General features: G+C 42.4%; 1 protein-coding gene across 2 annotated transcripts in view; it reads right to left on the bottom strand.

Annotated features, from left to right (window-relative positions):
- METTL24 (methyltransferase like 24) overlaps window positions 1-15165 on the bottom strand; it is an 86306-nt gene that overhangs the window by 30861 nt on the left and 40280 nt on the right. For both annotated transcript variants that reach the window (XM_034765888.1, XM_034765887.1), the window contains exon 4: window positions 9750-9978. In XM_034765888.1, the coding sequence (XP_034621779.1) occupies window positions 9750-9978 (229 nt within the window). The remainder of the gene's footprint in view (window positions 1-9749; window positions 9979-15165) is intronic.

Genomic DNA, 15165 nt, shown 5'->3' with positions numbered 1-15165 from the left:
ATAAATTTGGGATGCAATCTCAGGGATACTTTGTCTCTGTGAAAGATCATATAAAGCAAGTCTGCCATAAGGACCCTGAACTCACCCACCCTCCTGGCCCAGGTGACAACTGTGAGGAAGCCCACCTCCATCAATAAGTATAAGAGGAAGCAGGAGTCCAAGGGTACTAATGGTGGGTTCATAAATGCCAATAGCACCATGTTCATATCCTGAGCAGGCATAGGTCTTGATACTGGCTGGAACATTCTGACAATGCCTGTTAAGAACTTTACTGCTGTGGGGTGACTGAAAACTGATCAGTTTTTCACTGGCGGAAGAAAGGCATTAATTAGCTGCTAAATACCCACATCGTGAACTGATGGATAGGCCCGGTGCCTTCAAGGACAGTAGATAATCCAGGATAAGAGGAATCCTGGACTCCTACAGAGGCAAATGATGCTTCTGGCACCACAGGGAGAACTGCTTCCATTTGGCAGCATAGCACTTTCTTGTATAGGGTTTTCTGTAATTGTGAAGGATGGATTGAACTTCCTGTGAGCAAGATCTCTCTAAGTGCATTGCCCATCCAAAAAAAAAAAAAAAAAAGCAGGCTGGATGGTTGGTCATGCCTCCATTCTGTGACAATAGATCTGGAAATGGCTGTAGGTGAACGTACAGGCAAGGAGCCATCTGCAGAGCTAAGATGAACCAGAACTGTTGCTGCCACCATGGTCCTATTAAGATCACTGTTTCCTTGTCCAGCTTGATCTTCCAAAGGATACAAGGTAGCAGGGTGATGGGACAGAAGGTGTGCTTCAACTGGTCTGACCACTGGACTAGGAAGGTATCCCTTCTGGAGTCGTACCCCTGAGCATCTTGTGAGCAATAGGCCAGGAACTTCCTGCTTCCCTGGGTTGCAAAGAGGATCCGAGATGGGAATCCCCAATGATGAAAAATCTATTAGACCAGCACTCAAAGAAGAATGGTAGGAGAGCCACAAAAGACAGGTATGAGGCTTATGTCCATACAATGTGCTAGCAAGTGAGAAGAACAACTCTGATACAGTTGCAGGCAAGAGCTTCAGTCTGTGTGGTCCAGCAGCGGTTCCGGGCACCAGCGCTCCAAGCACGTGCCTGGGGCGGCAAGCCGCAGAGGGCACCCTGCCGGTCCCTGCGAGGGCGGCAGTCAGGCAGCCTTCTGCGGCCTGCCTGCGGGAGGTCCGCCAGTCCCACGGATTCGGCAGCAATTCGGCAGCGGGTACGCCAAAGCTGCGGGACTGGCAGACCTTCCGCAGGCATGCCACCGAATCCGCGGGACCGGGAACCTCTCGCAGGCATGCCGCCAAAGGCAGCCTGCCTGCTGTGCTTGGGGCAGCAAAAAAGCTAGAGCCGCCCCTGGTGTGGTCTACATTTAAAAATGTTGGCTACCACTAACCTGGGCATGTGGCAAAAATTTACTGAGCTCCCACCACTGGTAGCCAATGCTTGAATGAAATAATAATTCAATGACTCTCATCACCCAGTGAGCATCTTTTCTCTATTTCCTTTTCCCATCATTGTTGATTAGCAGACTACTTGGGTTTAAACTGATGGTCTCATTGATGTTCAGTCTCCTACTGCTGCCAGAGTCTTTCCATAAAGCCAAAATCCACTGTTGATGATTATCATATAAATATACAAATATTTATGAATGTTACCAACAGCAGCTGGTGGCATCATGGCTAGAATCTGACAGAGTGATTCCTGGTAAATGAGAGCATGTGTTTACAGACTAATACCTAGAAAATCAGCAGTGATGAGAGTGTGCAGAAAATTTACTTTACAAAAACCACATTTAAATGTCTTTTTAAATTCTGCCCAAGTGGTATGTCTCACTGCAAATTATCCTCACCCATTAAACATCCATAGTTTTGCGAGCTTGTGGCTAACTCCTAACATTAATATTTAACACTCACGTTATATTTTAAAAGCATTACAGACAGGGACCCAGATCCAAAAAGATACTTAGATTTAAGCACCTAAGTGTCTGGTTTTAGGCTCCACAGCAATCCACAAAACCCCAGCTTGGCAGCCACCTAACCCTCTAGGCACCTAAACTCACTTGCGCCTAAATATTCAGGGTAAAAGTTCCCTAGACATCTACTTTTCTGCCTCTGGTGCACACTGCTGCCTCATGCTAGGTGTACTGGTGCCTAAGCCCCAGTGCAATCTACGAATTGGGGAAGAAAAACAGAGGAGCTCCTATCTTACCTGTGGAGCCCAATCACTGGACTGAGCCCCATTCAAAATCCAGCTGAAGAAGGAGGTAGAAGTATAATGTGGGTGGTTCTAACTTTTAGCCAAATGATTAGACAAGAGACCCAAGTTCAATTCCCCTCTCTGCCTCAGGGGAGAGAGGATTTGAACAGGGCTTTCCCACATCTCTCAGGAGAGTGTTCTAACCACTAGGCTATGGGATATTCTGATATGAGCTTCCTCACTATCTCCTATTGATGCTATTCCACTTGGGCTAAATAATTAAATAGTCCTTGGAGCCAGGGGACGAGACCCTGGGTCTCCCACCTCCCAGGTGAGTGACCTAACCCCACTAGACTACAGAATCATTCTCACTCCCTCGCTCTGCTCCAAAGACTAAGTATTTATACACAGTGGAACAGCTTCTGCAGGATGGACTGAGGGAGCTCATAACAGAATATCCTGCAGCCCAGTAGTTAGGACACTCTCCCAAGAGGTGGGTGACCCCGTTCACACCCTTTCAACCCTCCTAGGAAGAGGGTGGGAAATGAACCACATCCTAGTGAGTGCTCTAGCTACGGGACTAAAAGTTATCAGGTCGTCACTGCTGCCACCTGCTACTCTAGCTGTTCTGTGTGCAGCAAGACATGCACCTAACTCATTCTCACAAGAAATGATTTAGGCACTTAAACTGCATGACTCCAAGGGAGGGATTCCCAGTTGTGAATCACAAGCAGAGAGCGGTGCCTCCTTGCATCCCAGATGCAAGTGCCAAACTCTGTAAGACAGGTGCGTCTTAGGACACATCCTTCTCCTCAGCATCTCCCATTAGGCTCCCTGCCTAATGTGCTGGTTTTATAGATCCCATTCCCATTCCTAGATGCCTCTCCCCCCCTCTCTTACAGGGAGCTTGGGTGCCTAACTCAAGACTTTGTGGAGCTCATCACTGTTCCAGTGGTTTCTCAGCTGACTAAAAGTTAGGGGTAGCAACGCGCAGCATCACAATGCCTAAGGCCCTTTGGGGATCTGGAACACACCAACTAACTCCAAACATCTCTGTACAGTAGGTAAGTCAAGCTTAATGGAGGATAATGAGCTACCAGGATTAAATGACTTGCCCAAGTCAGAGGCAGGGCTGGCTCCAGGCACCAGCGGAGGAAGCTTGTGCCTGGAGCGGCACATGCTATGGGGCAGCTTTTTTTTTTTTTTTTCCCCCCTTCGGCAGTTCGGGCGGCAGGCCAAGTGACTTTTTTTTTATTATTATTTTATTTTTGCTTGGGGCGGCAAAAATGGTAGACAATGTGGTTTTGTGGATTTCTAGCATAGCCTTTGACCAGGGCCAGCTCTATCACAACATTAATAATAGCCCTCAGGAAGCAGGGAAGTGTCATTTTATTGCTTTTAAAAATTGAAAATAGTCTTTCACCAACCTTTATGCATTATTTTTGAATTTTTTTACTCTGATCATCATATGCAACTAAGTCACTGTGCAATTTTTGCCTTGTATATTTGCTTTTATATTTATTTGTGCTGCTGCCAACACACATGGTACCAAAACAAAATGGGGAATTAATTTTCTGTCATCTTTGATCTTTCTTACCAGCTTTCTCAAAACTAAAAGTGCAGCATGAAATAGACTTTACATTAACTGCTTTAGGAGATGAAGACAGGTGATAAATTACTTGTCCAGGAGAATATGAGGTTATTAATCAACATTACCGCAGGGTGTAATGTTCTGAAGTTGTCAGGTCTTAAATAATAAGTTAAAAGGGCAATTTTTGGATTTCTATAAGCCTTAAATCTAAGCATGTTCTATAAAATGGAATTGACATCTGCTAGCCAGCTTGTCACACAAACAATTCCTAATGCAAAACTCAGCATAAATTAAAATATTAAAATAAAACTTTCATAATTTCTTTTAATAGTAAGCTGTGGGCCTGATGCAACTGTATCTTACATAATTTTTTTGTAATACAGGTGAAAGCAACTCCTTACTGCAGTCTAAAAATTATACTCAGTGGTGCTTTGCTGTTAAATGCAAATTCAATTTGCTGTCTCAGTTTCTTGTTTATCTGGCTTTCCAAGAGGTCATTGTTTACGTGGTTCTGGGCTGCTGACCTATCTTTCCTAGGAATGCAACCCCTAGCTCATTGGACTGGGCATAATAGGACACCCTGATAGATCAGAACTCTGAGCTCCAGGGGAAGGAAAACTACAGCTGAATAAACAGTTTGCATGTGTGAACGTGCATGATTTTTCATGCATATGCTTTCAAGCCAGCATGAATTAATTTGCTTCTGCTGCTACGAGCCCTTCTGTCAAAAAGTCTTATTTTTGCTTTTTAGCCCAATCTTTATAACACAAAAAATATGTAATGGTTGGGTTTGGGATTTCAGGAGTGGCATAGGAGCTTGCAATTCTCTTAAGATTTCCTCTGTTCTTTGTACTGCATACATGCCTGGGTTACAAGGAAAAAACATTCACCATTTGGAGAAGATGCAAAAGCTGCATACAAAGCTAATATACACATATACTATGTCTACACTATAAAATTAGGTCGATTTTAAAGAAGTCAGTGAGGTCGATCAGGGGCACCAGGACAGACATGGTTATCCTCTTCTTAGAACACCGAATGGGAGCCAGAGACTCCAGGTCATTCTCTTCTTTAAGTTTCGTCTGATGGAGATTCAGTCCTGCCTGGAATATCATACGAGCTGGAGGCTTCTGCCTCAGGCTGCTCTCCCAGCCAGCTGCAGCACGCGGTCGTGCCTACCCCTTGCTCCCATGGCTCATGAAGCCTGGACAGTAGTAAGGAGCAGTTCAACTATAGGCTGAGCGAGTGCAGAATGGTGGTAGAATGTGCCTTTGGACGTTTAAAAGCTCGCTGGTGCTGTTTGCTGATTAGGTCAGACCTCAGCGCAACCAACATTCCCATTGTTATTGCTGCTTGCTGTGTGCTCCATAATATCTCTGAGAGTAAGGGGGAGACATTTATGGCGGGGTGGAAGGTTGAGACAAATCAGCTGGTGTCTGATTTTGAGCAGCCAGACACCAGGGTGATTAGAAGAGCACAGCAAGGCGTGCTGAGCATCAGAGAGGCTTTGAAAATTAGTTTCATGACTGGCCAGGCTTCGGTGTGACAGTTGTGTGTGTTTCTTCTTGATGCAAACCCGCCCCCTTTGTTGATTTTAATTCCCTGTAAGCCAACCACTTCAAAATAAAGTAACTATTGTTTTGAAACTATGCATTCTTTCTTTATTAATTTAAAAAAAAAGAGAGATAATGGACAAGGTAGCCCAGGTGGGGTGGGGGAGGAGGGAAGGACAAAGCCACATTGTTTATTGTAGCCACACTAAAAATCAAACTGTTTGAATGACAGCCTTCTGTTGCTTCGGCCATCCTCTGGAGTGGAGTGGCTGGGTGCCCAGAGCCTTCCCCCCACCCCCCCACGTTCTTGGGCATCTGGGTAAGGAGACTATGAAACATGGGGAGGAGGGTAAGTGGTTATACAGTGGATGCAGCAGGGGTCTGTGCTCTTGTTGGCTTTCCTGCAGCTCCAAAAGACGTTTCATCATGTCCGTTTGCTTCCCCATCAGACGTTTCATCATGTCCGTTTGCTCCCCCATTAGCCTCAGCATTGCATCCTACCTCCGCTCTTCGTGCTCACTTAATTCTTTCCTGGCCTCTGCCACTGAATGCCTACATGCATTAAGCTGTGCCCTATCAGTGCGGAAGGACTGCATGAGCTCAGAAAACATGTCATTGCGAGTGCAGTTTTTTTCGCCTTCTAATTTGCGATAACCTCAGGGACTGAGATGATAGGGGGAGCATAGAAACATTCTACAATTCTGGGGGGACTGCATGGTCACCTGTGCTGCTGAGTTCGCTACGCTGACCAAACAGGAAATGAAATTCAAAAGTTCCCAGGGCTTCCCCTGTGTACCTAGCTAGTGCATCGGAGTTCAAAGTGATGTCTAGAGCAGACACAATAGAGCACTCTGATAGCTCCCGGAGGCCAATACCGTCGATTTGCATCCACACTACCCCACATTCAACCCAGCAAGGTCGATTTTAGCGCTACTCTCTTTGCTGGGGAGGAGTACAGAAGTCGATTTTAAGAGCCTTTTAAGTCGACGGAACAGGATTGGTTATAATAATTAATGGAGATATCCCATCTCCTAGAACTGGAAGGGACCTTGAAAGGTCATCGAGTCCAGCCCCCTGCCTTCACTAGCAGGACCAAGTACTGATTTTGCCCCAGATCCTCAAGTGGCCCCCTCAAGGATTGAACTCACAACCCTGGGTTTAGCAGGCCAATGCTCAAACCACTGAGCTATGTGTGGATGCATTCATTTTCAAATCAACCTAACACGTGAATGATTTGGTTTGAAATCTGAACCAGCTCTTTACTGCAATAAAGTCTGAATTTAGGATTAGTAGATAACTCTTGAGCAACAGAATGAGCTGCTTCTCTGTGATCAGTCTAAAAGAACACTGGAATTTACCAAGTTTGTGGTCAGTAACAGAAGTTCTGTGTTCATCTATCCCTAAAATGCTGAGAGTCCCAGTCCTGCAATATTTGCACTCAGATAACTCCTGCCAGAGTCAGGTAAGGGTAGCATGTACAAGAGGACTGCAGCACTGTAGTATGTATGGATACTTCAAAAAGCTGAATTGGACTAAACAGAGATTTGCCTAATAACTTCCCTGCCTCTTGAAATGGGGGTGAGTTGTCCAAGAAGCCATAAATTGTTGATACCTACCTATTAGTAGAGAAAAAGCAGCATGTTTTAAATAAAAAATGGGCAGGTGACAATGGGTGGAGTAAATGTTTGCATGTGATGAGACTAATGTCACCATAGAAACTTTAAATTCCTGTTAAGTTTATTATGGCTGATCTAGAAGGATAAAAATTCTCCCCAAACAATGTACTACATAATTTTATTGAGCTTCGGTTAAAAAAGTCTATTATTTTTTTACTTTACACTAATCCCAAGATGCCTTGGCCTTAGTTATCCAGAAAGGATTTATGTATAATGAAAGATCTCTGTTGCAAATTGCTGTTCATGACTCACTACACTTAGCTTGCTATTGGCTTGTCTTACAGAAACACAAGTCACTGATTGCCGAAAAATTCAATAGGAAACACACACTTCATGCATATGGGCAAGGTAACATTTACATAGAGGAAATGAACCGAGTACACTGGGACACCAAAACTGCCCATGAAAGGACACACAGATGTTGCACACATTTCCTCTTATGTTTCCTAGTTTGTCCAACACTTACTCCAAAGTCTTTTGCCATGGCCGTTTCACATCTGTTCCTCATGTATAAATTGGTACGCCCTGATGGTCCAGCAGAGGCCAAACATTACAGAGGAGGCACTCACATTATAATGGGAGGATTGCAGATGGTTTTACAGCACCAGTGTGGTTAATGTGTGGACAAAACTTGACTTTTTAGCTCAAATGGAGTTGCTTGAAATTCCTCACTAGAAGCAGGGGCAACAATAACTTCTAAGGAAAGAAGAGGGATTTTTAAAGTTAAAAGAATGGAAGGAGGAGAATATTTTAAATGGCTAATTGAAAAATGTTTTGGAAAGTATGTTATGAAAATGTTTAATATTAACTTATTTGTACAGTCAAGGAAAACATTCCATTCACATTCAGTAGGAAAATGAAAAACTGAAAGTCAGTATATTTACTTTGAGGTACTCTTAATGAACAGCAGCTTGTTTTGAGTCTTTATGCAACATACAATCCAGAGATGGAGGGCAGCATTAATCTTCTTAGACTGCCTTTCTAATAGAGAGCTGTTGTAGCCGTGTTGGTCCAGGATATTATAGAGACAAGGTGAGTGAGGTAATATCTTTTATTGGACCAACTCACTCATCTCTCACCAACAGAAGTTGGTTCAATAAAAGATATTACCTCACACACCTTATCTGTCTAATACAGAAAAAGTTATGTAAATTGAATTGGCTCATTTAAATATTCAGTAAATGGGAAATGGTAGAACACTGCAAAGCATATAATGGTTTTATTCTCACTGGACGAAATTCAATTCCCACCTTCAACAAACACACTGGCTTCATATGGGGAGTTATATAGAGGTCAGAGTGTGGAAAGTGGTACTTTGCTCACCATATATGCAAAGACACCCTTCCCCCCGACCAAATCCTATGTGATATGTATATGTGGCCAATGGATCCACATAACTACAGACTCAGTAGTCACGCTTCCATACTTCCTCTACATGCTGAGCTATGCTCCCTGGCTGCCCTCCACTGGCACAGAAGAACTGCTCTGGTTCTCCTGTGCTGGTGCCTTTTCATGGCCCCTCCATCCAAGGGTGACTTTCACCCAATATACACAGAAGTAACAGAGGCCAATCTTCCGATTCGTTCAGGGTCTTATCTTTCTAAATTACTACACTAACCAGATGATTATTCCTCAATAGGTTTAGATTCTAACAAGTTTCATGGGCTTTTCTTTGATATATATATTTTAGAATGTATAATTCTTCACAGCACAAATATCAAAGAAAAAGTCATTTCTCTGTTCAGATACTCTTTCACTAAAGCATAAGTCTAAAATAGGAACAATATGGCTAAGTGATAGGAAAAAAAATGCTCCGCTTTTTACTTTTAACTTCAAAATGGTTCTGTGAGGACAGCTGAGCCAAAATAAAATACTAAAGGGAAAAAAAGGACCTCATACTTTACAATGACAAACCTACATGTTATGTTACTGCTTGCTCTGAAAGTCCTGCAGGAGACCACCTCTGCAGCTAGGTTTGTCCATTTCTTAAAAAATAAAGACAAGCAGAACTAGCTGCAGGCATCAAGGCATATTAACATTTTAATTCATGCCAGTACATTCTCTGAGGGCAATATTCGCTTGAAAGTATACAGAGTCTGCACGTCAGGAACTTTGTGAAATGTACTTTGGCAAAAGTCACTGAAGACCAGAAGAACTCTAGTATCTTTACAATTCCCTAAAAGGAGATCAGGCAAGCCCAAGAAAACAGATTACTGCCAATTTCAAACCAGGATGTTTTTGTTACTGATGTCGCTAATAAAAATAAATGGCTTTGTGAACATATACAATCCTTTTACAATTTCTTCTGTTCTAATTATAGTTGTAAATGTTCTTGTGATGTTATAAATGGTGTTGTATTAAGGATTCACCATTCAAACTCAGATTAGGGATAGGGCTGAGAAAACAGGTAGCCAAAGTCATCAGCTAGCCTCTATTAAGAGAGTCTAAAAGGAGAGAGAGGGACAGAATATTAAATGCCTGGTTAGTGATTTAAAATCAAGGTGTTTGTTGCCAGTGAACTGAAAAAGCACCATAGAAAAGCACCTTCATGACAGAATGTAATACAACTTTTTAGAAAGAGGAGATATCTATTGGAAGAGGATTTTAGAAATGAAAGAGAATGCCTCAAGCCCTCAGGCTAACAGGGAGGAAGCTTTGGGAATTCTCTCTGCTTGTTATGCTTGCGTTATAATTGCAGCACTTTAATTCTCACCTTCTGGTGTCCAAATTCATTCAAGATGGTGCCAAGCTTTTTTGTATGGCTACGTAGTTTATGAGCAGCAATTGCCGGATTGGGATCTCTCCAGTCAATGGACAGGCGATGGTTCCAGAGGTGTTGTCCCTCCTGAATATGAGCTGATTTGATACTAGGATCAAATCGATGCACCTCACATCCACTGTTGGCCATGCTGATCTCAAACTGGTTATCATCACTGCTCAGTCTACAAAAACAAACAAGATATTATTAATACTGCAAAAAGAAATTGTACCCAACCATAGATTGACTCCAGACTTTCATGGATTCTCAAGGAGAGAGGATACTCCTACATACTGACTTTTGAAGCAAAAGCAGAGGAACTACTTTTTAGATTGTAAACTTGCTGTATGTACAGCACAATGGGGACCTGATTCTGACTGGATCACTAAAAATAAAAAAAATAAACAAATGGAACACTATCTCCTGTTGGAGATTAGGAATCAACGCCAATAACTTAACAGCAAAAGGAAATGTAAAGAAATATCTATCTTCCTCAGTGCAATATCTTAAGTGATCTTTAGGTTAATTTTTAGAGATTTTTTTTTTCTTTAAATTACTATAACTCTATTTATACATCAAAAATATTTTAGGGTGATTGCATGAACTAAATTAATCAGAATAACTGAGTATAAATCAACATGTTGCACACGATTAGAGAAAAGAGCTCCCTCAGAGTCAAGAACCAAACCATTTTTTACCCAGGTGCACAACTTTAATAACATTCCCAGAGAGCTGATCTCCTTAGAACCTGTCTCCTTATTTCCTTTCAGAGCAATGCAGAACATGACTTTGCATTTCAAGATAGTAAATTAAGTATTAAGACATCAGTTCTGTCATCAATTAAAACATTTGGGAATATACACACATTCCTCCATTTTCAATCTGCCTTCTCCCCACAAGACCACAAAACATTCATTTAACCCCCCGTGCACACACTCTCACAGTCCACTCTGATAACTAAGGTGTTATTAGAATGACAAATAAGTTTTAAAATATGTGTAAAATTACTTTGTAAATTAGGCATATTTCCCACTGTTTATAGAGTCTGCTGTTAGCTTCATGGATCCTTAATGGTGTTAGTTTAATTAATCCTTAAAGGGCTGCAAACACTAGCCACCATGGCCATCAGTAGGGATAGGACTCACAATAACAAAAAAAACCAAAACACAACCCCATTACACTGGTGCTGTAGGGCTCTTGTTCCCCATGGGCTAGTCACTAGAGGGTGACATATTCACACACACGCTTAGAGACTGGCTGTTGCTAGCACCGCAAGATGCAGAAGAAAGGGAAGGAAGTGTACCCCCAGTCCCTCTATCACACAGAAAGCAGCCACAGTCGCAGTCCTTGCCCATGAGGAGTAAGGGGTCAGGGTGTGTGTGTATATGTGGGGAGTATCACAGTGCTGCCATGACATTAAAGAAGCCTGAGCTATACCTCTATCACATTCCACATCCAGTCACCCCAGGGCCAGTACTGGGTATACCTCAGCCAAAATTACATATGGCAGTGGAGCACTTCCACACCCCATGCCCTCCACTGCAGGCTGATGTAAAAGTCACATTAGGCACCTTATGTCACATACTTCTTATACCATCTTCTCCAAGCTAGACAAAGCTTGTCCCAGCATTTGAGATTCACAGTGGTTCAAATCCAGCAGAGTACAGTAAGACACCAATTTGTAATGAAGCCATAAGGTGCAACCAGAACACCCATGGCACTCGAACTAGAATCTGGGAGCTTTCGTTCCAGAAACTAGAAATTCTGACATTTGAACCAACAGAGAATTTCCATTAGCTCTTAGTAGTAGGAGGGCTTTTATCCTTTGTGGACCAACCACTACATGGCAACATGTTCACATATACATTTATATAATGTAAATCTGGGATCACTCCCTTGACTTCAGGGACTATCCAATTGTAAAATGTTGGCCGTTACCCAGTATATTATAATACAGTACTAAACCAATTCTACAGCAGAGATGCTACTATATTTGATAATTTGAAATGTGACCAACATCTTCTGTCAACAAGTTTGGAAAAAAACTCACCTATTATAATGGAATTCCTATAAAACACTCTTCTCCTTTCAGAAAGTGCAATGGTCAAAGAGAGGGAACAAGGGTTATAAAATTACTTCTGCTTATTTGTAAGGAGGATTCTGTTTTATGGGATTCCACTTCTGAGTAATTGTGTAGGAAGATAAAACAGAGGCTTCCTTTCAAAATGTTTAATGCAATATTCTGAGGTTAACAGAGTCAATGGGAAATATCTAGCTAAGATTCACATATGGTGTTGTTCAGTGGGATCATGGATGGAGGAAGGCCGGTGCAATCACTTAGGAATAAGAAGTTAGATAATAGATGTGAAGATTACAATGAGCAAAAATTTAAATTATTCATAATTAGGTACTAATACTAGAGCTGATGAGCTCCTGATTGAGGAAGACATTTACCTCTGACTGTCTTTTTCAGTACTTTCAAATGGTACATTTCAGAGAGCCAGATGCACTACATCAGATGCAGGCAATAACTGCACTGCCTTCAAAAGGATTTTTGCCTGTACAAGGACTGCAGGATGCGACCAAGAGCATGGAAAACAGAAAAAGTATATGTGGAAGACAGGAAATTGAAATGTCTTAGGCCATTTGGGACATCAACAACAAACACAAACTGAAAAAAATAAGGGGACCTTCAAAAAACAGAGCTGCTTATCCTTCTGCAATATTCAAATGTGGCTGTGCTGAGGGTGAGGGTAAGTGATAATGCAGTAGGTGAAACAAAGTAAACAAAAGATGCTTCAGAAGACAGATCTTCTGTATAAGGAGCTTGAGTTAGAAAAAGAAAGGAGACCCCTTCATCTAACCGTGGATAGAAAACAGTTTCTTTCTCCAGTGACAGTAAAGTGAAACAAGCTATTGCCATTGAACTGTCTTTTATTTTACACTAAGTAAAGGTAGGGTGACTAGACAGCAAGTGTGAAAAATTGGGACGGGGGTTGGGGGTAATAGGAGCCTATATAAGAAAAAGACCCAAAAATCAGGACTGTCCCTATAAAATCGGGACATCTGGTCACCCTAAGTAAAGGTGACGACACAACATTGGTGTAATCAAGTTACACTGAAACTTCATGTACAGTGCACTGGCAGTGGAAGAGGCGGGTTTCAAAGTGCGGAGAAATCACACCCTGTGAATATCTTTTGTTCAAGGGGCCTCTACAGCTTGTGTAAAAGTGGAATAATCACTCTCTGGAGAGGGCAAACCAGGGATGAATTGGAACACATTGGGCATAGTGAGAGTGCAGTGTAGTATAGCTAGTCTCTACTTCTTGGGGTTCATAGAGGGCCATGAGAAACAGAACAGAAATTAGAGCTGATGGGTTGTTTTCTGACTTGCACTGGGAGCCAGGCAGGCCCCCGCACAGCTCCAGAATACAGAGAACACACAGGTGGCATAAAGCCACCTTTGCCACACACCCCATTTCCAAGTGCACATTCCTGGCCTGCTCATGTATTACAGGTCTCAAAGGGACAACGACAGAGAGGAGCAGCTGTGAAAAACTTGCAGTTTTAAGGTCCTATCTTCCCATTCTGTGGGATTTTCCATAGACGGAGATAACCTAGGCCTACAGATGGGGGGTGGGCAGGAGGGCAATTTCCAGACCTGCCTTGTGTGTGACACATTTTGCATTGATTTTAAGGTAGTTTTTACATTATCTAACTCTTATACTGTAAGTTTTAACACAGTGTTTCAAAGCGACACTTAAAACCTCAACTGGTAAATTTTTGAAATCCCATATTATCCCAGTTTGAATGCCCGCATATTGTGTTTGTAACAGAGTTAGTTTAATATAAACAGATTTAGCATTGATAATGCTACAGCTCACTAATACATATTACAATTCCATATCATTCTGGGAAATCCTGTCCCCAAAGCAAAAAAGGCAGCATGCATGCTAGTAGTCAAAATAGTTAAAATTAATATCAAAGGGCCTCCAGAGGTTTTAGGCATGGCTCACTCACCCTGACATACAACATTTCTCCACTTTTGGCATAGCCCCCACATATGGAGAATATTTTGTTCAATTGTTAAAGATTACAGATTTAATGCAGGGTTGTCCCTTTTACACTCAAACTGAATTTCTGCATTTTTGTGACATCCTCCCCCACCATGGAAGATGCTGTTCATTTGAAGCAGCTGTTTTTCATTTGCTCTTTATAAAATGGATTAGAGGAGAAGAACATTTAAAGGAGATTTTTGTCTTACTCAGAACAAAATTACTTTTCTGCCAATCGTAAACCAAAGAACAGAAGAATTAAGTGGTAGCGAGTCTGAAAGACTATAAATAGAGTCTGAGGGAATTAAAGACGGCTTCTCTGTAACCCAAAGTACTTTCTTTTTAAAAAAAAAAGAAAAATCTGCTTTATGGGATGTATTTTGCTTGGGTGTATGATTATATATATACATGCATCTTATGAGGCTAGCCTAGCAAAAAAATCTGCCTGGTGAAGGTGAAAAACTCAGACATACCCAAACTTCATTTTGGTATTAAAATTACATAATGTTTGTTCAAAATATGCTGTGTAAATACTTCAGAAAATAAGAAGAAAACAGTAGGGAGGAGGAGCTCTCTCTGGGTAAAAACTCAGAACTCACCTGTACTTTTCCCCAATAAGAAAACTTTCTCACCCAACTATTTTTGGTCACAGACTCTTACTTCCTCAGATCCAAAGCCTACTGAAGTCAATAGAAAGACTTCCTTTGACTTTGATGGGCTTTTAACTAGCCCTTTTACTCTCGTCCCTGTCATAATCACTGATACACAAACACATTTCTCAGTTATTCCAATCTTGAAGGAAATGGATTCATTTCTTTTTGCTCATTATTAAATCCACACTACCAAAAATCATAGAAATAAATTGTGATGGCTCAGGGCAATAGGAGATGGATTCTCTCACTACATCACTGCTTTGAAACCGGCCTAGGAGTAGGACAGTGTAAACAAAGTTTAATTAAATGACAGTTGTTTGGTGAACTACATTAGGGTTACCATATGTCCGTTTTTTCCCGGACATGTCCGGCTTTTCGGCAATCAAACCCCTGTCCGGGGGGAATTGCCAAAAAGCCGAACATGTCCGGGAAAAATACCGGCCGAGCGCTTCCTCTCCCACGGCTGCTCTGCTCCTCCCCGGACTCAGACTTCGGCTCTGTTTAAGAGCTAAGCTGCCCGAGCCAGCGCTACCGGCTTCGGGCAGCCCCCGTGCCTCCGGACCCTGCGCCGCCGGAGCAGAGCAGGTGGAGCCGGGGAGGAGAAGTGCCCGGCCGGCGGCTGGGGTCCGGAGGCACGGGGGCTGCCCGAAGCCGGTAGCGCTG

This window comes from Trachemys scripta, chromosome 3 (assembly GCF_013100865.1).
Source record: "Trachemys scripta elegans isolate TJP31775 chromosome 3, CAS_Tse_1.0, whole genome shotgun sequence".
In the NCBI taxonomy this organism is placed as follows: domain Eukaryota; kingdom Metazoa; phylum Chordata; order Testudines; family Emydidae; genus Trachemys; species Trachemys scripta.
The sequence above is the reverse complement of the archived record's forward strand: the minus strand, read 5'-3'. Positions and strand labels throughout refer to the sequence as shown.